The 15,624-nt window shown below is 43.9% G+C and overlaps 1 protein-coding gene across 1 annotated transcript in view; it reads right to left on the reverse strand.

The window, feature by feature from the left end:
• Nucleotides 1-15,624, reverse strand: part of ksr2 (kinase suppressor of ras 2) — a 393,381-nt gene that overhangs the window by 94,164 nt on the left and 283,593 nt on the right. The window contains exon 8 of the mRNA XM_033043111.1: nucleotides 9,435-9,502. Coding sequence (XP_032899002.1) covers nucleotides 9,435-9,502 — 68 coding nt within the window. The remainder of the gene's footprint in view (nucleotides 1-9,434; nucleotides 9,503-15,624) is intronic.

The following is a 15,624-nucleotide window of genomic DNA, read 5'->3' on the forward strand; positions in this document are numbered from 1 at the left end:
GATCAAACTTCAAACTGGTAAGTTCTCGTTTAATCTTACTATTTTACTTCGGAGTCACGTGAGTGACTAGTGAAGATTTTAAAGCTCTGTGATTTCAAACCGTGTAACAGTCCATGCTTCACTCACTGCCGAAGTCATCCAAGGGAGGAAGTATGTTATCGTAATCAAACATGAATCTGTTTATAAAACAATAATGATATTTATTTGAAACAATAACAAAGAAAATAATGCTCCCCCGGGCTTAAATTATATATTTGCAGAGTCTAAAATTCTCTGCAAATGAAACAGGTTTTACTATTGGCTTGTTGCAGAATGTTTGGAAAGTTCTTTCCATGGACCACCCCGCTGTTGCCAGGATGTGGTCCAATGGCATGTCCATTCTGTTAGCCGCCGATGTAGATGCTGCCCTGGTGGAGTGAGATATCTGATGTGTAAATATCAGTATCCACTCCAGCAGCTCCCAATACCTGTTTGAGCCATCTAGAGATGGTTTGACACGACACCCGACCATGTGGCTTTTTGTAGCTGACCCATAGTGCCTTTTCTCTCCCTCGGGGATCTTTGGTTGTGTTGATATATTGTAATAGGTGTGTCATGACACATAAACGGGGGTCAGGTGGGTACGCCCGGAATTCCATAATGAGTCCTGAAGTTCCTGGTCTGTTCGGTTTTACCAGCTTCTGAATAGTGAACGTTATTTGGTCTGATGTTATGACCATATTGTCCAGTCTGAGTAGGTAAAGGGACTGGACCCTTTGTGCTGAGACTAACGCCATCAGCATAGCCATTTTCGGGGTTAGCTGTTCCAGAGTGAGGGATCTGGCTGGTGGCCATCCCCTTAGGTATGTCAGGACAACACTGACATCCTAGATCTTGGTGTACCTAGGTCTAGGGGAGTTTGTATTGTAGATCCCTCATTAATTTGGCCACCAGCGGATGAGACCCTATGGCCTGTTGTCCTGGTGCCTGCCCCAGATAGGCTGACAGTGCACTTCTAGCACAATTGATGGTGCTATAGCTCAGACCTTCATCGTGGTGAAGGTTGGACAGGAACTCCAGCACATTAGTTATGGTTGTTGATTTGTATGTTGTCCCTGTTCTTGAGCAGTATGTTTCCCATTTTCTGATACTGGAGAGATATTGTTTCTTGGTGGAAAGACGGTGAGATGCTGTCATCATGTCCATGGTCCTATTTGACAATCCCAGGTCCAGTAAAGGTCTTTTTAGAATCTGCAACCCAACAGGTTTATTCTGTCATGGCATGGGTGACTTTCACCTGAGACAGGGTGGATCAGTAGATCTGGTCCGCTGGGAATTGTCATGAGTGGTTCAATGACCCTGTCAAGGACCACTGGGAACCATGGCTGTGTAGGCCAGTCGGGCACTACCAAAATACCTGAAGCAGAGTCCATCTGTATTTTGCGTAGTACCCGACTAATGAGGCAGAAGGGGGGAAAGGCATAGAAAAAATAGTTTCCCCAGTTCAGCGAGAATGCATCCATCGTCGCTGCCTCAGGGTCTGGTTCCCAAGCGACATATGTTGATACCTGGTGATTCAGTCGGGATGCAAAGAGATCGATATCTGGTGTTCCATATTGCTTTGTAATTTCAGCACATGCTTTGGGGTTTAACATCCATTCGGTGTTATCATTGAATTTGCGTGACCTGGTGTCTGCCACTGTATTTAGCTTACCTGGTAGGTAAGTTGCTGATAGCCAAATATGTTTGTCGACACACCATTGCCAGATTGTGTTGACCAAATTATCACATGATATCGATTTTATCCCGCACATATGGTTAATATAGGCCACCACTGTGGTATTGACAATCTGTAAGCGGACATGCAAATGGTGCATAGTTGAACAAAAAGATTTTAACCCATAGAATGCACCCAACATTTCCAAATAGTTTATACCCAGTGTCTGTAGTAGTGATGATCCTAGATTATTCCATCTACCACCTGTACTGGATATAGTATTAGTTGCTCCCCAGCCTTGAGCACTAGCATCTGTTTGTATTGTTAATGTTGGATTATTGATGATGATGGGACTGGAACTATGCCAAACGTCTTTCCACCATTGTAACTCTGATATTGCTTCGATTGGTAATTTCATGGTTCGGTCAAAGTGACCTGCATGTTGTTTTAACGTTTGCACCTTTGCTCTTTGTAAGTTTTGATAATGCAAAGGTCCAAACTGGGTAGCTGGAAATGCTGCTACTAATTTCCCAATTACTCTTGCCACTTATCGAATGGTTGGTTGATTGTTAACCATTAATTTGTTACAGGCTTGTGCCAATTCTGCTGCTTTTACTTTTGGCAACGTTACAGACATGTGGACTGAGTTAATTATGAATCCCAGATAGTCCATAGTTGTGGATGGCGTCAACTTAGCTTCATCTGGATGTATGACAAACCCCAAGGTTTCAAATAAATGTTTAGTAGCTAATACTGCTGTATTAGTTAATTCCATGGTTTTGCCTTTTATCAAAATATCATCAAGATATGCCATGACAATATGTTTTTGTTTTCTTAGTATTGCCAGGGCCGGTTTTAATTTCTTGGTAAACAGTCTTGGGGCTGATGTTAGGCCATTAGGCAACGATTTGTACTGCCATTGTTGCCCCATCAAGTTAAATTTTAGGTATCTACGATGACCCTTATGAATGGGTATTGAATAGTATGCATCTTTTAAGCCGATGCTTGCCATAAAGTATCCTTTGGAAATCAATTGTTTGGCAGTTACAAATGTTTCCATTTTAAAGTGTATATACCTAACAAAAGTATTCAACGTGGTTAAGTCAATGATGATGTGACATCCACCATCTTTTTTGGTTTTAGTAAATATATTTGATACGAATTCCAAAGGTTCATGATTAGATTTCTCTATGATTCCCTTTGTATGTAACCTCACCAGTTCTGCTTATCCCTCACGTTTTTCTTTTAGTGAGAGGGTAAATCCCCTTTGGGGTGCATGCTGAACTGGTGGCATATTTTCTTGAATAAATTCAATTTTATATCCTTGAATATTTTTTAGTATATAACTGTCAAGTGTGATAGTCCTCCATGCTTCCAAAAACAAGTGTAGCCTCCCCCCTGTTAGCAAAGGGGCCCCACCTTTTATGTACTGGTAGGAACCAGACCCACCTGCCTCCATTGTTATTGGTAGAATGTTCACTTCTTGGGCTTCTGGTTCCTTGTCTGTCGGGGTGGTGCTGTGTGGGGGTGGCACATTTTCCATGGGGCCCGCTCTGGGCCCTGTCCTAAAAAAGCGGGCCCCGAGCTTTCACCAGTACCATGAAGTTGACACCTACTGGTGGGTGCGTAGGGGTACTGCCGTCTAGGTTGCGTGGTTTTGCTTGTTCCGGGGCCTGCCCTCATGAGACCAAATGCCTTGGACTCTTCATCCAGATCTTTGACATGCTTTGGTAAGTCTTTGCCAAATAGCAGGATCTGTGGCTGTGAGGTTGGCATTTTACACAGTCCTGCGAATTTTGGGTTGAGGGCAGGTCTTATGGCCTCCTTCCGGAGGTTTTTGATCTCATATTGTGTGTTGCACAGTAGAGCCAGGGTGTCCTGTTGATTGGTTGTCATGTCAACCCCGTCCACGGAACAAGCATATGATGTTTGCCTACCTCTCTTTGCCTAGAATCTGCCTACCTCTCCTCCATATTCACCGATCCCTGCCTAAACCACCGAACCCTCTTCTCCACAGTGGGCAACCTCCTCAAGCCTCGAGCCAACACTTTCCCTACCTCTACTCCGGTTCTCTGCAACTCATTCCTCCACTTTTTCGCTGATAAAATCAGCACCATCTATCAATCTTTATCCCCTGTACCCGACTCCCCAGCATCTACTCCACCACCTAACAAGGACCCTCCTTTCAACATCTCCACTGACCTCCTTACCCCTCCTCCACACTGCTTGCTCTCCCAGTTTGACCTGGTCACCCCTATTGAAATCTCCAAACTCATCAGCTCTTCCAAACCCACTACCTGCTCCCTCGACCCTCTCCCCACTCCCCTGCTGAAGTCCTGCCTCCCCGTTCTCTGCCCCTACCTCACTAATCTCTTCAACTCCTCATTGTCCCAAGGAATTGTCCCCTCCGCTTTCAAAACTGCTGCTGTTACACCAATCTTAAAGAAACCTGGTCTTGATCCCTCCTCTCTCATTAACTACCGCCCATTCTCAAACCTCCCCTTTCTTTCAAAAACCCTGGAGCGTATCGTTGCATCGCAACTTCATTCCCACCTCCTTGCGTATAACCTACTTGAACCCCTCCAATCTGGCTTTCGCCCCCTCCATAGCACAGAAACTGCTCTCCTCAAAGTCCTCAACAACCTCCTCACCTCTGCTGACACTGGTTCCCTCAACATCCTCATCCTCCTCGACCTGAGCGCAGCCTTCGATACAGTGAACCATAACATCCTGCTCACCAGACTCAAAGACCTCGGCATTGAAGGCTCTGCACTCAGCTGGCTCCGTTCCTACCTTTCCAACAGATCCCACTTCAACTCTCTCCACAACCACACCTCTGCTGCAGCCACAGTCACTCAAGGCGTTCCCCAAGGCTCCGTACTCGGCCCCCTCCTCTTCATCATCTACATCCTCCCCCTTGGTCAGATACTCCGCCACTTCAACCTGGACTTCCACTGTTACGCTGATGACACCCAGATCTACCTCGGCACCAAATCCCCCCACAACCCCCCCCTCTCCCATATCAACTCCTGTTTGTCAGCTATAAAAACCTGGATGCAACATAATTTCCTCAAACTCAACAGCGATAAGACAGAATTCCTCCTCATAGGCTCCAAAGCCACACTCAGCAAAATCAATAACCCCACTCTCACCATCGACGGCACCACTATCTCCCCATCTCCCCAGGCCCGCAACCTTGGCATGATCTTTGATTCCACCCTCTCCCTTGAGCCTCACATCCGCCATGTCATTAAAACCTCCTTCTTTCATCTCCGCAACATCGCCAAACTCAGACCCTCTCTCACACCTACCGCTGTTGAAAGACTCATCCATGCCTTCATCTCCTCCCGACTGGACTACTGCAACTCACTTCTCCTTGGCATCAGCTCCACCTACATCAACCGACTCCAACTGGTCCAGAACGCAGCCGCCCGACTCATCACCCACACCAAATCCTGGCATCACATCACTCCAGCTCAAACAACTTCACTGGCTTCCCATCTCCCACCGGATCAACTACAAAATCCTGATCCTCACCTACAAAGCCCTCCACCATCTGGCCCCCCCATATCTCACTGACCTCCTCTCCCCCTACCAACCCTCACGGTCCCTCAGATCCACATCAGCCGGTCTCCTCTCCATCCACAAGTCCAACCTCCGCAGTTTTGGGGACAGAGCCTTCTCCAGGGCAGCTCCCAGGCTCTGGAACTCCTTCCCCCAACTGATCCGCAATTCCGTGTCCCTCACCATCTTCCAGTCCCGCCTCAAGACCCATCTCTTCACCTCTGCCTATCCTTAGCCCCACGTCCCCCTCCCTTTTCATCTGTGCATTAATGGCCTCATATTGTGTTTTGTATTGAATTCTGTCTTTACTTTGTGTACTAGGCATGTCTCTACTATTTATTTCATTCCCCTTACATGTTTTTCCTCTACCTGCTAAATATTTGTAAGGTGTCCTTGAGACTCTTGAAAGGCGCCCATAAATAAAATTTATTATTATTATTATTATGTTATAGCCGACGTCAGGAGCTTCAGTATTTTATGCAATTTGAGTTCTTGGGTTTGGATACCCTGCCCAATGTACCCCCAGATTTGACTGTTAACGGCTGGTACATTGAGCGAAATGCAATTTTCGGGAGGCGTGTAAAGTTCCAATGCCTCATTGACTACCTGTTCTTGGAGTGGTTTAAAGGACAGGTAGTCAATACTGGCCGCATGTTTGGGCTGTAACGGCCGTCCCGCTTGCGGTGTTGCCGCGTAGCAGTTCACCATTCCCAGCAGCTCTTCCTGATCCTGTACCCCCCGCACACTGCCGTGTTCTTCAGCCAGTGACCCCTGTTCTTGACCAGCCCAGTCCTAGTCGCCAACGCTCCCCTCTGCTGAGGGTGATGCGATGGCCAGTGCTTGATAATGCACTGGAGCGGGAGTGCTTGTGCTTGTGCTCCCTTGGCGAGCTTGCCCCATCTCCCGGAGCAATTTTCGCTGGAGCATTTGCTCCATGAGCCTTTCCATGCGGCCCAAACGGTCACCTCTGCCGCTCTCGGGCGGTGAGTCTCCCGCACCGGACTCATCCGAGTAAATCGGTCGGTCCGACTTCCGTTTAGCCTTGCCTCCAGCCCGCTGCGGTTGTTCGAGCTGTGGTGCTAGCGGCGCTGGGCTTGGCTGTACGGGAATATTGTCGGTGACTGAGGACCGCAGCGTGTGCGGTCCAGGTACCACCGGTCGCCCCCCACTGCTGGGATCCTCCTGGTCCATCGCAGTCGGACGGGGTACGACCTTCTTTGGTTGTCTTCCCTTGTTCATATTTCTGTAAGGTAAAGTAGAACAAGGGTTCCAAAATACGACCTCAGAGTAAGTTTACTTACCTGGAGGTCCCGTTTTTAAACTTGTTGTGGGAGAGCTCGTGCTCCCATCCGTCGCTGTTGCACTGCGTGAGACGTTATGTCGCGCATGCGTGCTGGCGGGGTCTTCACGTAGTCACTCACGTGACTCCGAAGTAAAATATCAAGATGCCCTTGTATTGTGTTTGACTTGTTGAATAAGATTGACATAAACAAAAAGTATGTTTTGACTAATGAAATAATTGGAGATAGTATATTTTCAATTAGTTGTAACTATCAAAAAACAAAAGTTGTTTACTGCACAGTATAACTGTCGGCTAATTCAACTGTGAAGTCAGAGAACTGGTGAGCAGTTAACTGCCGCCATCTCTCCATGATATCATCCAATAAAATCTCTTGAAGCAAACCTGCAAAGTCTCCACTTTTCATTTCCCTTTAATTTCCCTCTAAATTAATTTCTTCCACAATGACCATGATTTATTTCATAATTAATCACAGTGATTAGTAATGACAGTTCTCCATATTAAAGTCAGCATCCTTCTCAAAATTAATCCTACATGTTTAAAGGAACATCTTGTTTCTTCATTGCAACATTTTCTACAAAGCTGAAAGTACATTGCTTGCATCCTGTTGGAGAGATTAAGTAGATTAATAACTCAGTTCCATTCTGGTTTTTGAAGTGTTTATTGCTCAAGGGAGACCAGTGCATGGCTTAGCTTTTATAAATATTAGAATCTTTTCCTTTGAAAGAAACATAGAAGTTTTTTGTTTCTAAAACAATAAAATAAACAGCAGGTCACCGTTTTGGAGATGTAATCATATGATGGAAGAGTCTTATTATTTAAAGCCAAAATAACAGCTCGATTATTGGAAGAGAGTGGGTCAACAAAATTGTTTTTTGCATGGAACTTTTTTCAAGTAACAGAGTAATTATGATTTCAGCACAGATTAATAAAAGTCTGGACACTGTGAGCATGAGGATTTGAAAACGATTTGCATGGCAGGAGTGGGATTGATCTTGCACAGAGAAGCCCCGGATTGGCTTCTTGTAGTGTAGCCTTACTGTAATTTTGAGGCTAAAATTAAACTACTGATCAAGTTTTGATCAAGGAAAAATATTTGATCAGGGTTACTACAGATTTCCTTCAATTAATACTTCCAAATAACATATTATATCTCATCAGGATGAACCTCAAATACATTGATTGAGAAGATTAATTCTCCAACAAAATAACATGAAATAGGAAAAGGTTTTGAAGTGGGAATGATATATCTGCAATTTCTCAGAAAGATTGAGAGTCTTTTAAAGTACAGATGTCAATGATTTGCTCCTTCATGGATCTGTACTGCAAATACCAAGAGTGTCTAAAGTATGTTGATAAACTGCCTGTCTAAAGTATTTTAACCGAAGCATCAATGCTTCTATGAAATGCACCCCTTCAAAATCACAACATTTATCAAAAAAGCTAAAATATTAATATAAAGATAGAAACATAGAAAATAGGTGCAGGAGTAGGCCATTCGGCCCTTCGAACCAGCACCGCCATTCAATATGATCATGGCTGATCATCCAAAATCAGTACCCCGTTCCTGCTTTTTCGTCGTATCCCTTGATTCCGTTAGCCCTAAGATCTAAATCTAACTCTCTTGAAAACATCCAGAGAATTGGCCGCCACTGCCTTCTGTGGCAGAGAATTCCACATATTCACAACTCTCTGTGTGAAAACATTTTTCCTCATCTCAGTCTTAAATGGCCTACCCCTTATTCTTAAACTATGACCCCCTGGTTCTGGACTCCCCCAACATTGGGAACATTTTTCTTGCATCTAGCTGTCCAATCCCTTAAGAATTTTACATGTCTTTAAGATACCCTCTCATCCTTCTAAATTCCAGTGAATACAAGCCCAGCCAACCCATTCTTTCATCAAATGTTAGTCCCGTCATACTAACCTGGTGAACCTACGCTGCACTCCCTTATAAGTAGTTGCGTAATAGATGTCACTTTGAAATATCAAATTTTACCCATGTTTGTGTGTGTCATGGCCCTAAGTATGGATAGAACAATAACATGTTAGAAATGGCAACTAACGGCCGTGGGAATTCACCTCGCTAACCTGGCAGCCGTCTACAGTGCTTCCCATCCTGAAAGCAAGCTTGCTCTGAATGCAATGTATTCTGCTGCCAATAGCCTTGAGACAAATACTTGAAAGCCCTGGTCATTGTTACCAGAGACTTCAATCAAGCCAACCTCAAGCACAGACTACCAATATACTATCAGCATGTCTCATGTCCTACCAGGGGCCACAGCTACACATGCATAAAAAAATGCCAACTGCTCCATTCCCCGACCATGTCTTGAGAAATCTGATCATCTAGCTGTGCTTTTATTTCCTGCTTAATAATTATTACTTTTACTGGTCTGAAACCCATTGTAAGATATACTTAGTTACACAAAGTGTCCGAAATCAGCAGGTATTTGAATTGTATTTACATATTTTATAGCCATGTCTAACATGTAACTGCACCAACTGGGAAAAGCAAAGGGAAAATTGACTATTTTTCAGTGGCCTTCTATGAACAAGGAGTTATAAATCTTACCACAATGAAATTGGATTAATTTTACAATACAAATTATATTAATGTAGATTTAATTTATGTTTTACGGAATCACTTACACAGTATTAAACACAGTGCTAAATTTATCAAATATGCCATGGCTTGTGAAGTGAAAAACTACATTAGATTTAAGAAAAATGCATTTAAATATTCACAAAATTAGGAGAAAGAGCAATCAGTTAATTCAATAAATGTACTAATTCACTAACTTCAGAAGGTACAAATATGTGGAACACTTAAAGAACAAATAAAAATGCAAAATTCAAATATTGAAACTTTACCTCCACGATGAATAATTAGTAAATGACAAGGTGGAGCTTCTTTGGTGCATTTGTTATGGCACTTCAACCTAGTGAAGGAAGACAAAACTGAAATATTATTTCAGAAATATACAGCAATATTACTTCAAGTCTCTGATATTTTTAAATAGGATTCTCTGCCTCTTTTTTTTTACTGAGGACAAGAGCACAGCTGGTAAAGGTACTAGATACAAGGGACTGTTGATGCTACTTTACCAAAAATGTCACAAAGTGCTGGAATAACTCAGTGGGTCAGGCAGCATCTCTGGAGAACAGGGACAAGCGACACTTTGGGTTGGGACCCTTCTTCAGACTGATAGTTGTCGGGGGGAGAAAAGCTGGAAGAGAGGCAGGGTAGGTCAAAGTCTGGCAAGCGATAGGTCGATATAGGTGAGGTCACTGGCAAGTGATAGATCAATAGATCACTCCAACAACCCAGATTCAATGCTGATCTCCAGTGCTATATGTGCGGGATTCGCACATTCTGCCTGTGAACAAGCGTTTCCTTCTATCAAAGGTATCAAAGGTATTTTATTAGTCACATTCACATACACCTAGGTGTAGTGAAATGAAATGCTTTTTGCCATTTTGCAGCACACAAAAAAAGAATACAGACATAACACCAATGAGAGTCTTAAACACATAGAACATCCCCCCACAATGGCTCCCACCATGAGGGAAGGCACAAAGTCCAGTCCCCAACCCCAGTTCACCCATAGTCGGGCCCATTGAGGCCTCCACAGTTGCCTCTACGGAGGCCCGATGTTCCTGGCCGTTCTCGCCAGGTGATGTTGCTCCGGCGTCGGGAGAGTCCTCCCAGCGGCCTGGGAACCCTGGAACGGCCGCTTCCGCACTGGAGGCCGCGGCTTCCGAAGTCAACAAGGCCGCGCCGGTTGGAGCTCCACAACTGGCGATCTCATCTAGAGATCCCAGGCTCCCGGTGTAAAGTTCAGCGCCGCCGTCTGCAGCTGGTCGCTCCACAGTCCCGCAGCTCCGCGATGTTGTTCCCGGCGGTCTCAGCTCACCGGAGCTCCAGCGCGGCGACCCGGGCAAGGCATCGCCCGCTCCACGATAGCGCTCCAGCGCTGTGCCGCCGCCGAAGCCGAGGTTCTGGGCGGTCCACGACAGGAAACGCCGCTCCAGGCCCGCTGGTAGGCCGTGAGGACGGGTCGAAGCTGCAGCCCGGAGAAAAGCTGCCTCTCCGACCAGGTAGGGACCCTGAAAGGTAGTTTCCCCCTCCCCCCCCACCCCCCACATAAAAAAAGTCTAGGCCTCCAAACAAAACACTTAACTAACTAAAATAAAAAATAAAAGATGAAGAGACAGACAGCTGCTGGCTGGGCAGCCGTGCACAGGACAGCGCCCCCTAGTGCTCCACATTCCTTCCATATCCTAAAAACATACAGATTGGTTAGGTTAAGTGGCCATTAATTCTTCCTGGTGTATAGGTGAATGGTAGAGTCTGGGAAAGTTAGTGACCAACAATCCTCTTCATATTGAGCCAAGCAGGCTACTGAAGTAAGGTATTTATCCTCTCCAGATATGTGGCCTATTTTTGGCGAGCTTGAGGATAGCTATGTCAGTTTGTCACTTAGGCCAGAGAATCAGCTTTAGCCTCCAAAAATCCATGGAAAATGGCAGATCCCCGTGGTGGTCAGGTTCCATCCCATTTACTGCCATCCTTAGTTTAGAGATACAGCATGGAAACAGGCCCTTGGGCACATCGTGTCCGCGCCCACCAGCAATCATCCATACATTAGTTCTATCCCACACACTAGGGACAATTTACAGAACCCAATTAACCTACAAACCTGCACGTCTGTAGAATGTGGGAGGAAATCGGCGCACCTAGAGAAAACCCACGTGGTCACAGAGAGAACATACAAACTCTTTTCAGACAGCACTTGTAGTCAGGATTAAAAGTGGTCTCGAGTGCTGTAAGGTAGCAATTCTACCACTGCACAGCCTGATCAGTGGATTATTCAGATTCACATAGAAACATAGAAAATAGGTGCAGGAGTAGGCCATTCGGCCCTTCGAGCCTGCACCGCCATTCAATATGATCATGGCTGATCATCCAACTCAGTATCCTGTACCTGCCTTCTCTCCATACCCCCTGATCCCTTTAGCCACAATGGCCACATCTAACTCCCTTTTAAATATAGCCAATGAACTGGCCTCAACTACCTTCTGTGGCAGAGAATTCCAGATATTCACCACTCTCTGTGTGAAAAATGTTTTTCTCATCTCGGTCCTAAAAGATTTCCCTTTTATCCTTAAACTGTGACCCCTTGTTCTGGACTTCCCCAGCATCGGGAACAATCTTCCTGCATCTAGCCTGTCCAACCCTTTAAGAATTTTGTAAGTTTCTATAAGATCCCCCCTCAATCTTCTAAATTCTAGCGAGTACAAGCCGAGTCTATCCAGTCTTTCCTCATATGAAAGTCCTGACATCCCAGGAATCAGTCTGGTGAACCTTCTCCGTACTCCCTCTATTGCAAGAGTGTCTTTTCTCAGATTAGGACAAAACTGTACGCAATACTCCAGGTGTGGTCTCACCAAGAGACCATTTCATTCATCTCCTCTCATCCCCTGCCCCGTCCATGGACTGAACCATCTTCATCCTTTTTTTTTGCTGTAAATAATGAGTTAACAGTCCATTATGATTAAGGACATGTTATTAAGTTGGAAGATCAATAATTATTACACAGAAGTGTTTTAGTGGTAATAGTTCATGTTATCATTGCTTGAAAAGATGATGATGACTGTCTGAACATTAACAGTTTTGAATGGCATCCGGGAAGAGTCTAGACTTATTTGAGTCAAGTTTATTGTTTTTCCAGAAAAATTCAAAGTGATGACCTTCAACAAATACTTATTAGCCTCTTCCACATCTTCATCTTAGTAATTGTTCTTTATTATGACTTTATTATGTAGGAAGGAACTGCAGATGCTGGTTTAAACTGAAGATAGAAACATAGAAAAACATAGAAAAATAGGTGCAGCAGTAGGCCATTTGGCCATTAGGTCCTTCGAGCCAGCACCGCCATTCAATATGATCATGGCTGATCATCTAAAATCAGTACCCTGTTCCTGCTTTTTCCCGATATCCCTTGATTCCTTTAGCCCCAAGAACTAAATTTAAAGCCCCTGTCCCACTTTCACGACCTAATTGGCGACCTCTGTCGAGTTTGCCCTTGACTCATACTCGCAGCATGGTCGCCACGAGGTCGTAGGATGTCTTCGTAACTCTTCCTCATGCTCATGAGTGGTCTCCGCGTACTCGTGGCCTCAAGTAGGTCGTGGCGTTTTTTCCAGCCTGATAAAAAATGTCCACGAGTAAAAAAAAGGTTGGCATGGAAAAAAATTGACACTTTTTACTCGTAGGTCGGTCGTAGTAGGTCGTGATGGTAGTCGTAGGTCGTCGTAGGTCGGTAACTGGCCCGAGAAAAAAAAAAGAAAACATGACATCCTTTTATCATGTGATAATTTTCCACTCGTAGCTAGTCGTAGTTGGTCTTAGGTGTGGAAGACTGAGGTTGAGGGGGGTCGTAGGAGGTCGTAGATATAGTCGTAGGAGGTCGTAGGAGGTCTTTTACTTTGGCGAGTCAACACGACCTTGACATTTTTTTCAACTCGTCTAGGGTCTTCTAAACTCGTGGATTAGGTCGTCCAAGTGGGACAGGCATTTTACCCTCTCTTGAAAACATTTAGTGAATTGGCCTCCACTGCCTTCTGATAGTCAGGAGAAGGGTCTCAACCGAAAATCTCACCTATTCCTTTTCTACAGAGATGCTGTCTGACCTGTTGAGTTACTCCAGCTTTTTGTGCCTATCTTCACATTAGTTTTTATTATATATACACCAGAGTGTAATGAAATTATTTGTTCACATGAAGATCATATCATAAACAGCGTACATGGTAGTGACACATACAAGAAGAAATATGATGATGAATGTATGGTGCAAAGATTGAAGGGCAACATGAAGTAGCTCAAAATATTACTCAAAGTGCAGTTACGGAATAACCACAAGGTAGAGTTGAGAGTGAGGAAATGTAGCAGTACCTGCGAGAAAGGTGAATGGTTCAGAAACCTGAGAGCAGTGGGAAAGATGCTGTTCTCAAGTCTGGTTAGGTTCCTCTGCCTTTAACACAACTGCAGAAATCTCTTTCATTGAGTATGAAATCAAAGAAAAATATTGTTGCAAAAAAAGAGTAACTTGCTGAATGTAGTGTTGGCGTAAATATTTTATAAATGAGAACATTTTTTTGTTGCCCTCTACGCAATGCCTGCCAGAAAGAGAGATGTCTGGGAACCTCTGGTGGTCACAAACAATTGACGGAGCCATGAGTTGGCATTGTGTCATTTAATACAGCTCACATGAAGAACTGTGCAAAATATGAATTACCACAGAGAAGTATTCTTCCAAGTGCCTTTTAGCAAAACTATAAAATCATGAATACGAAACATGCTATGATTTCACCACAAATTATTTCATTTGTTTTCTCATCTGAGCTATGTTAATTGCTAGATTTAGAACCTAATTTTACTTGTTGTTTATTTGTCTGTTCCTGGACTAGGTGGATGTCCATTGTGTACACCTGAACATTTTGCTGTAGATTCTGCCACCAGTCAATGCAAGATTGGATTAATATCATGTAGATAGGGTGGTAAAGAAAGCTTTTGGTGTGCTGGCCTTTATAAATCAGAGCATTGAGTACAGAAGTTGGGATGTAATGTTAAAATTGTACAAGGCCAATTCTGGAATATGGTGTATAATTTTGGTCGCCAAATTATAGGAAAGATGTCAACAAAATAGAGAGAGTACAGAGGAGATTTATTAGAATGTTGCCTGGGTTTCAGCACCTAAGTTACAGAATAAAGTTAGGTCTTTATTCTTTGCAGTGCAGAATGTTAAGGGGGGACTTGATAGAGGTCTTTAAAATTATGAGAGGGATAGACAGAGATAGACATGGATAAGCTTTTTCCATTGAGAGTAGGGAAGATTCAAACAAGAGGACATGATTTGAGAATTAAGGGACAAAAGTTTAGGGGTAACATGAGGGGGAACGTCTTTACTCAGAGAGTGGTAGCTGTGTGGAATGAGCTTCCAGTGGAAGAGGTGGAGGCAAGTTCGATTTTATCATTTAAAAATAAATTGGATAGGTATATGGACGGGAAAGGAATGGAGGGTTATGGTCTGAGTACAGGTAGATGGGACTAGGTGAGAGTAAGTGTTCGGCACGGACTAGAAGGGCCGAGATGGCCTGTTTCCGTGCTGTAATTGTTATATGGTTATATGATGCACTAATTTTATCTAAATAGTACAAGCCTATAATCAGCAGCTGAATATTTCAAATCATCAAAACTATTAACTTCTGATTTTCCAAGAAGAGTTAGAGGTTGTTACAGATGGAACACAGTGGTAATAGTTCCCTGTGTCTTACCAATACACAAAGGAAAACAGATTATTTCATTAAATAATACACATATTTTTGCCTGAACCATTTCTAGTTCTTTGTCTATTTGTGCATTAATTCAGTCAGATACACAACTGCCACGTTGGGTGAATGCTGACATTAGAAAACTACCCGACCTCTCCAGTGCCTATGTTTCATACTATCTCTAGTAGGAAATAATATATTACATGAGCCACATAGGTATGCATAAATACATCTAAGGGCATTTTATAAAAAAACGGAACATGGACACAAAACAGTATCGCACAGGAACAGGGCCTTCAGCCCACAAGGTCTTTGCCCAACATGATGCCAAGACCAACTCTTATCTGCCTGCACATAATCCCACAATTCCCTGCATATCCATGCACCTATCTTAAAGTTCTTTAAATGGCACTATTAAATCTGCCTCCACTATTGCCTCCAGCAGAGCATTCCACACTCTCGCCACCCTATATGTAAAACATACTTGCCCCGCACATCTCTTTTCAACTTTGCCCCTCTCAACTTAAAGCTATGCCCTCCGGAATTGGTTATTTCCATCCTGACAAAAAGATTCTGGCCGTCAACTCTATCTATGCCTCTCACCATTTCATATACTTCTATTGGGATTCCCTGCAACCTCCTGCGTTCCAGAGAAAACAATCCATATCTGTCCAACCTCTCCTAGTAGCTAATACCTTCTGATCCAGGTATTATTCCGGTAAACCTC

This window comes from Amblyraja radiata, chromosome 25 (assembly GCF_010909765.2).
Source record: "Amblyraja radiata isolate CabotCenter1 chromosome 25, sAmbRad1.1.pri, whole genome shotgun sequence".
NCBI classification, from domain to species: domain Eukaryota; kingdom Metazoa; phylum Chordata; class Chondrichthyes; order Rajiformes; family Rajidae; genus Amblyraja; species Amblyraja radiata.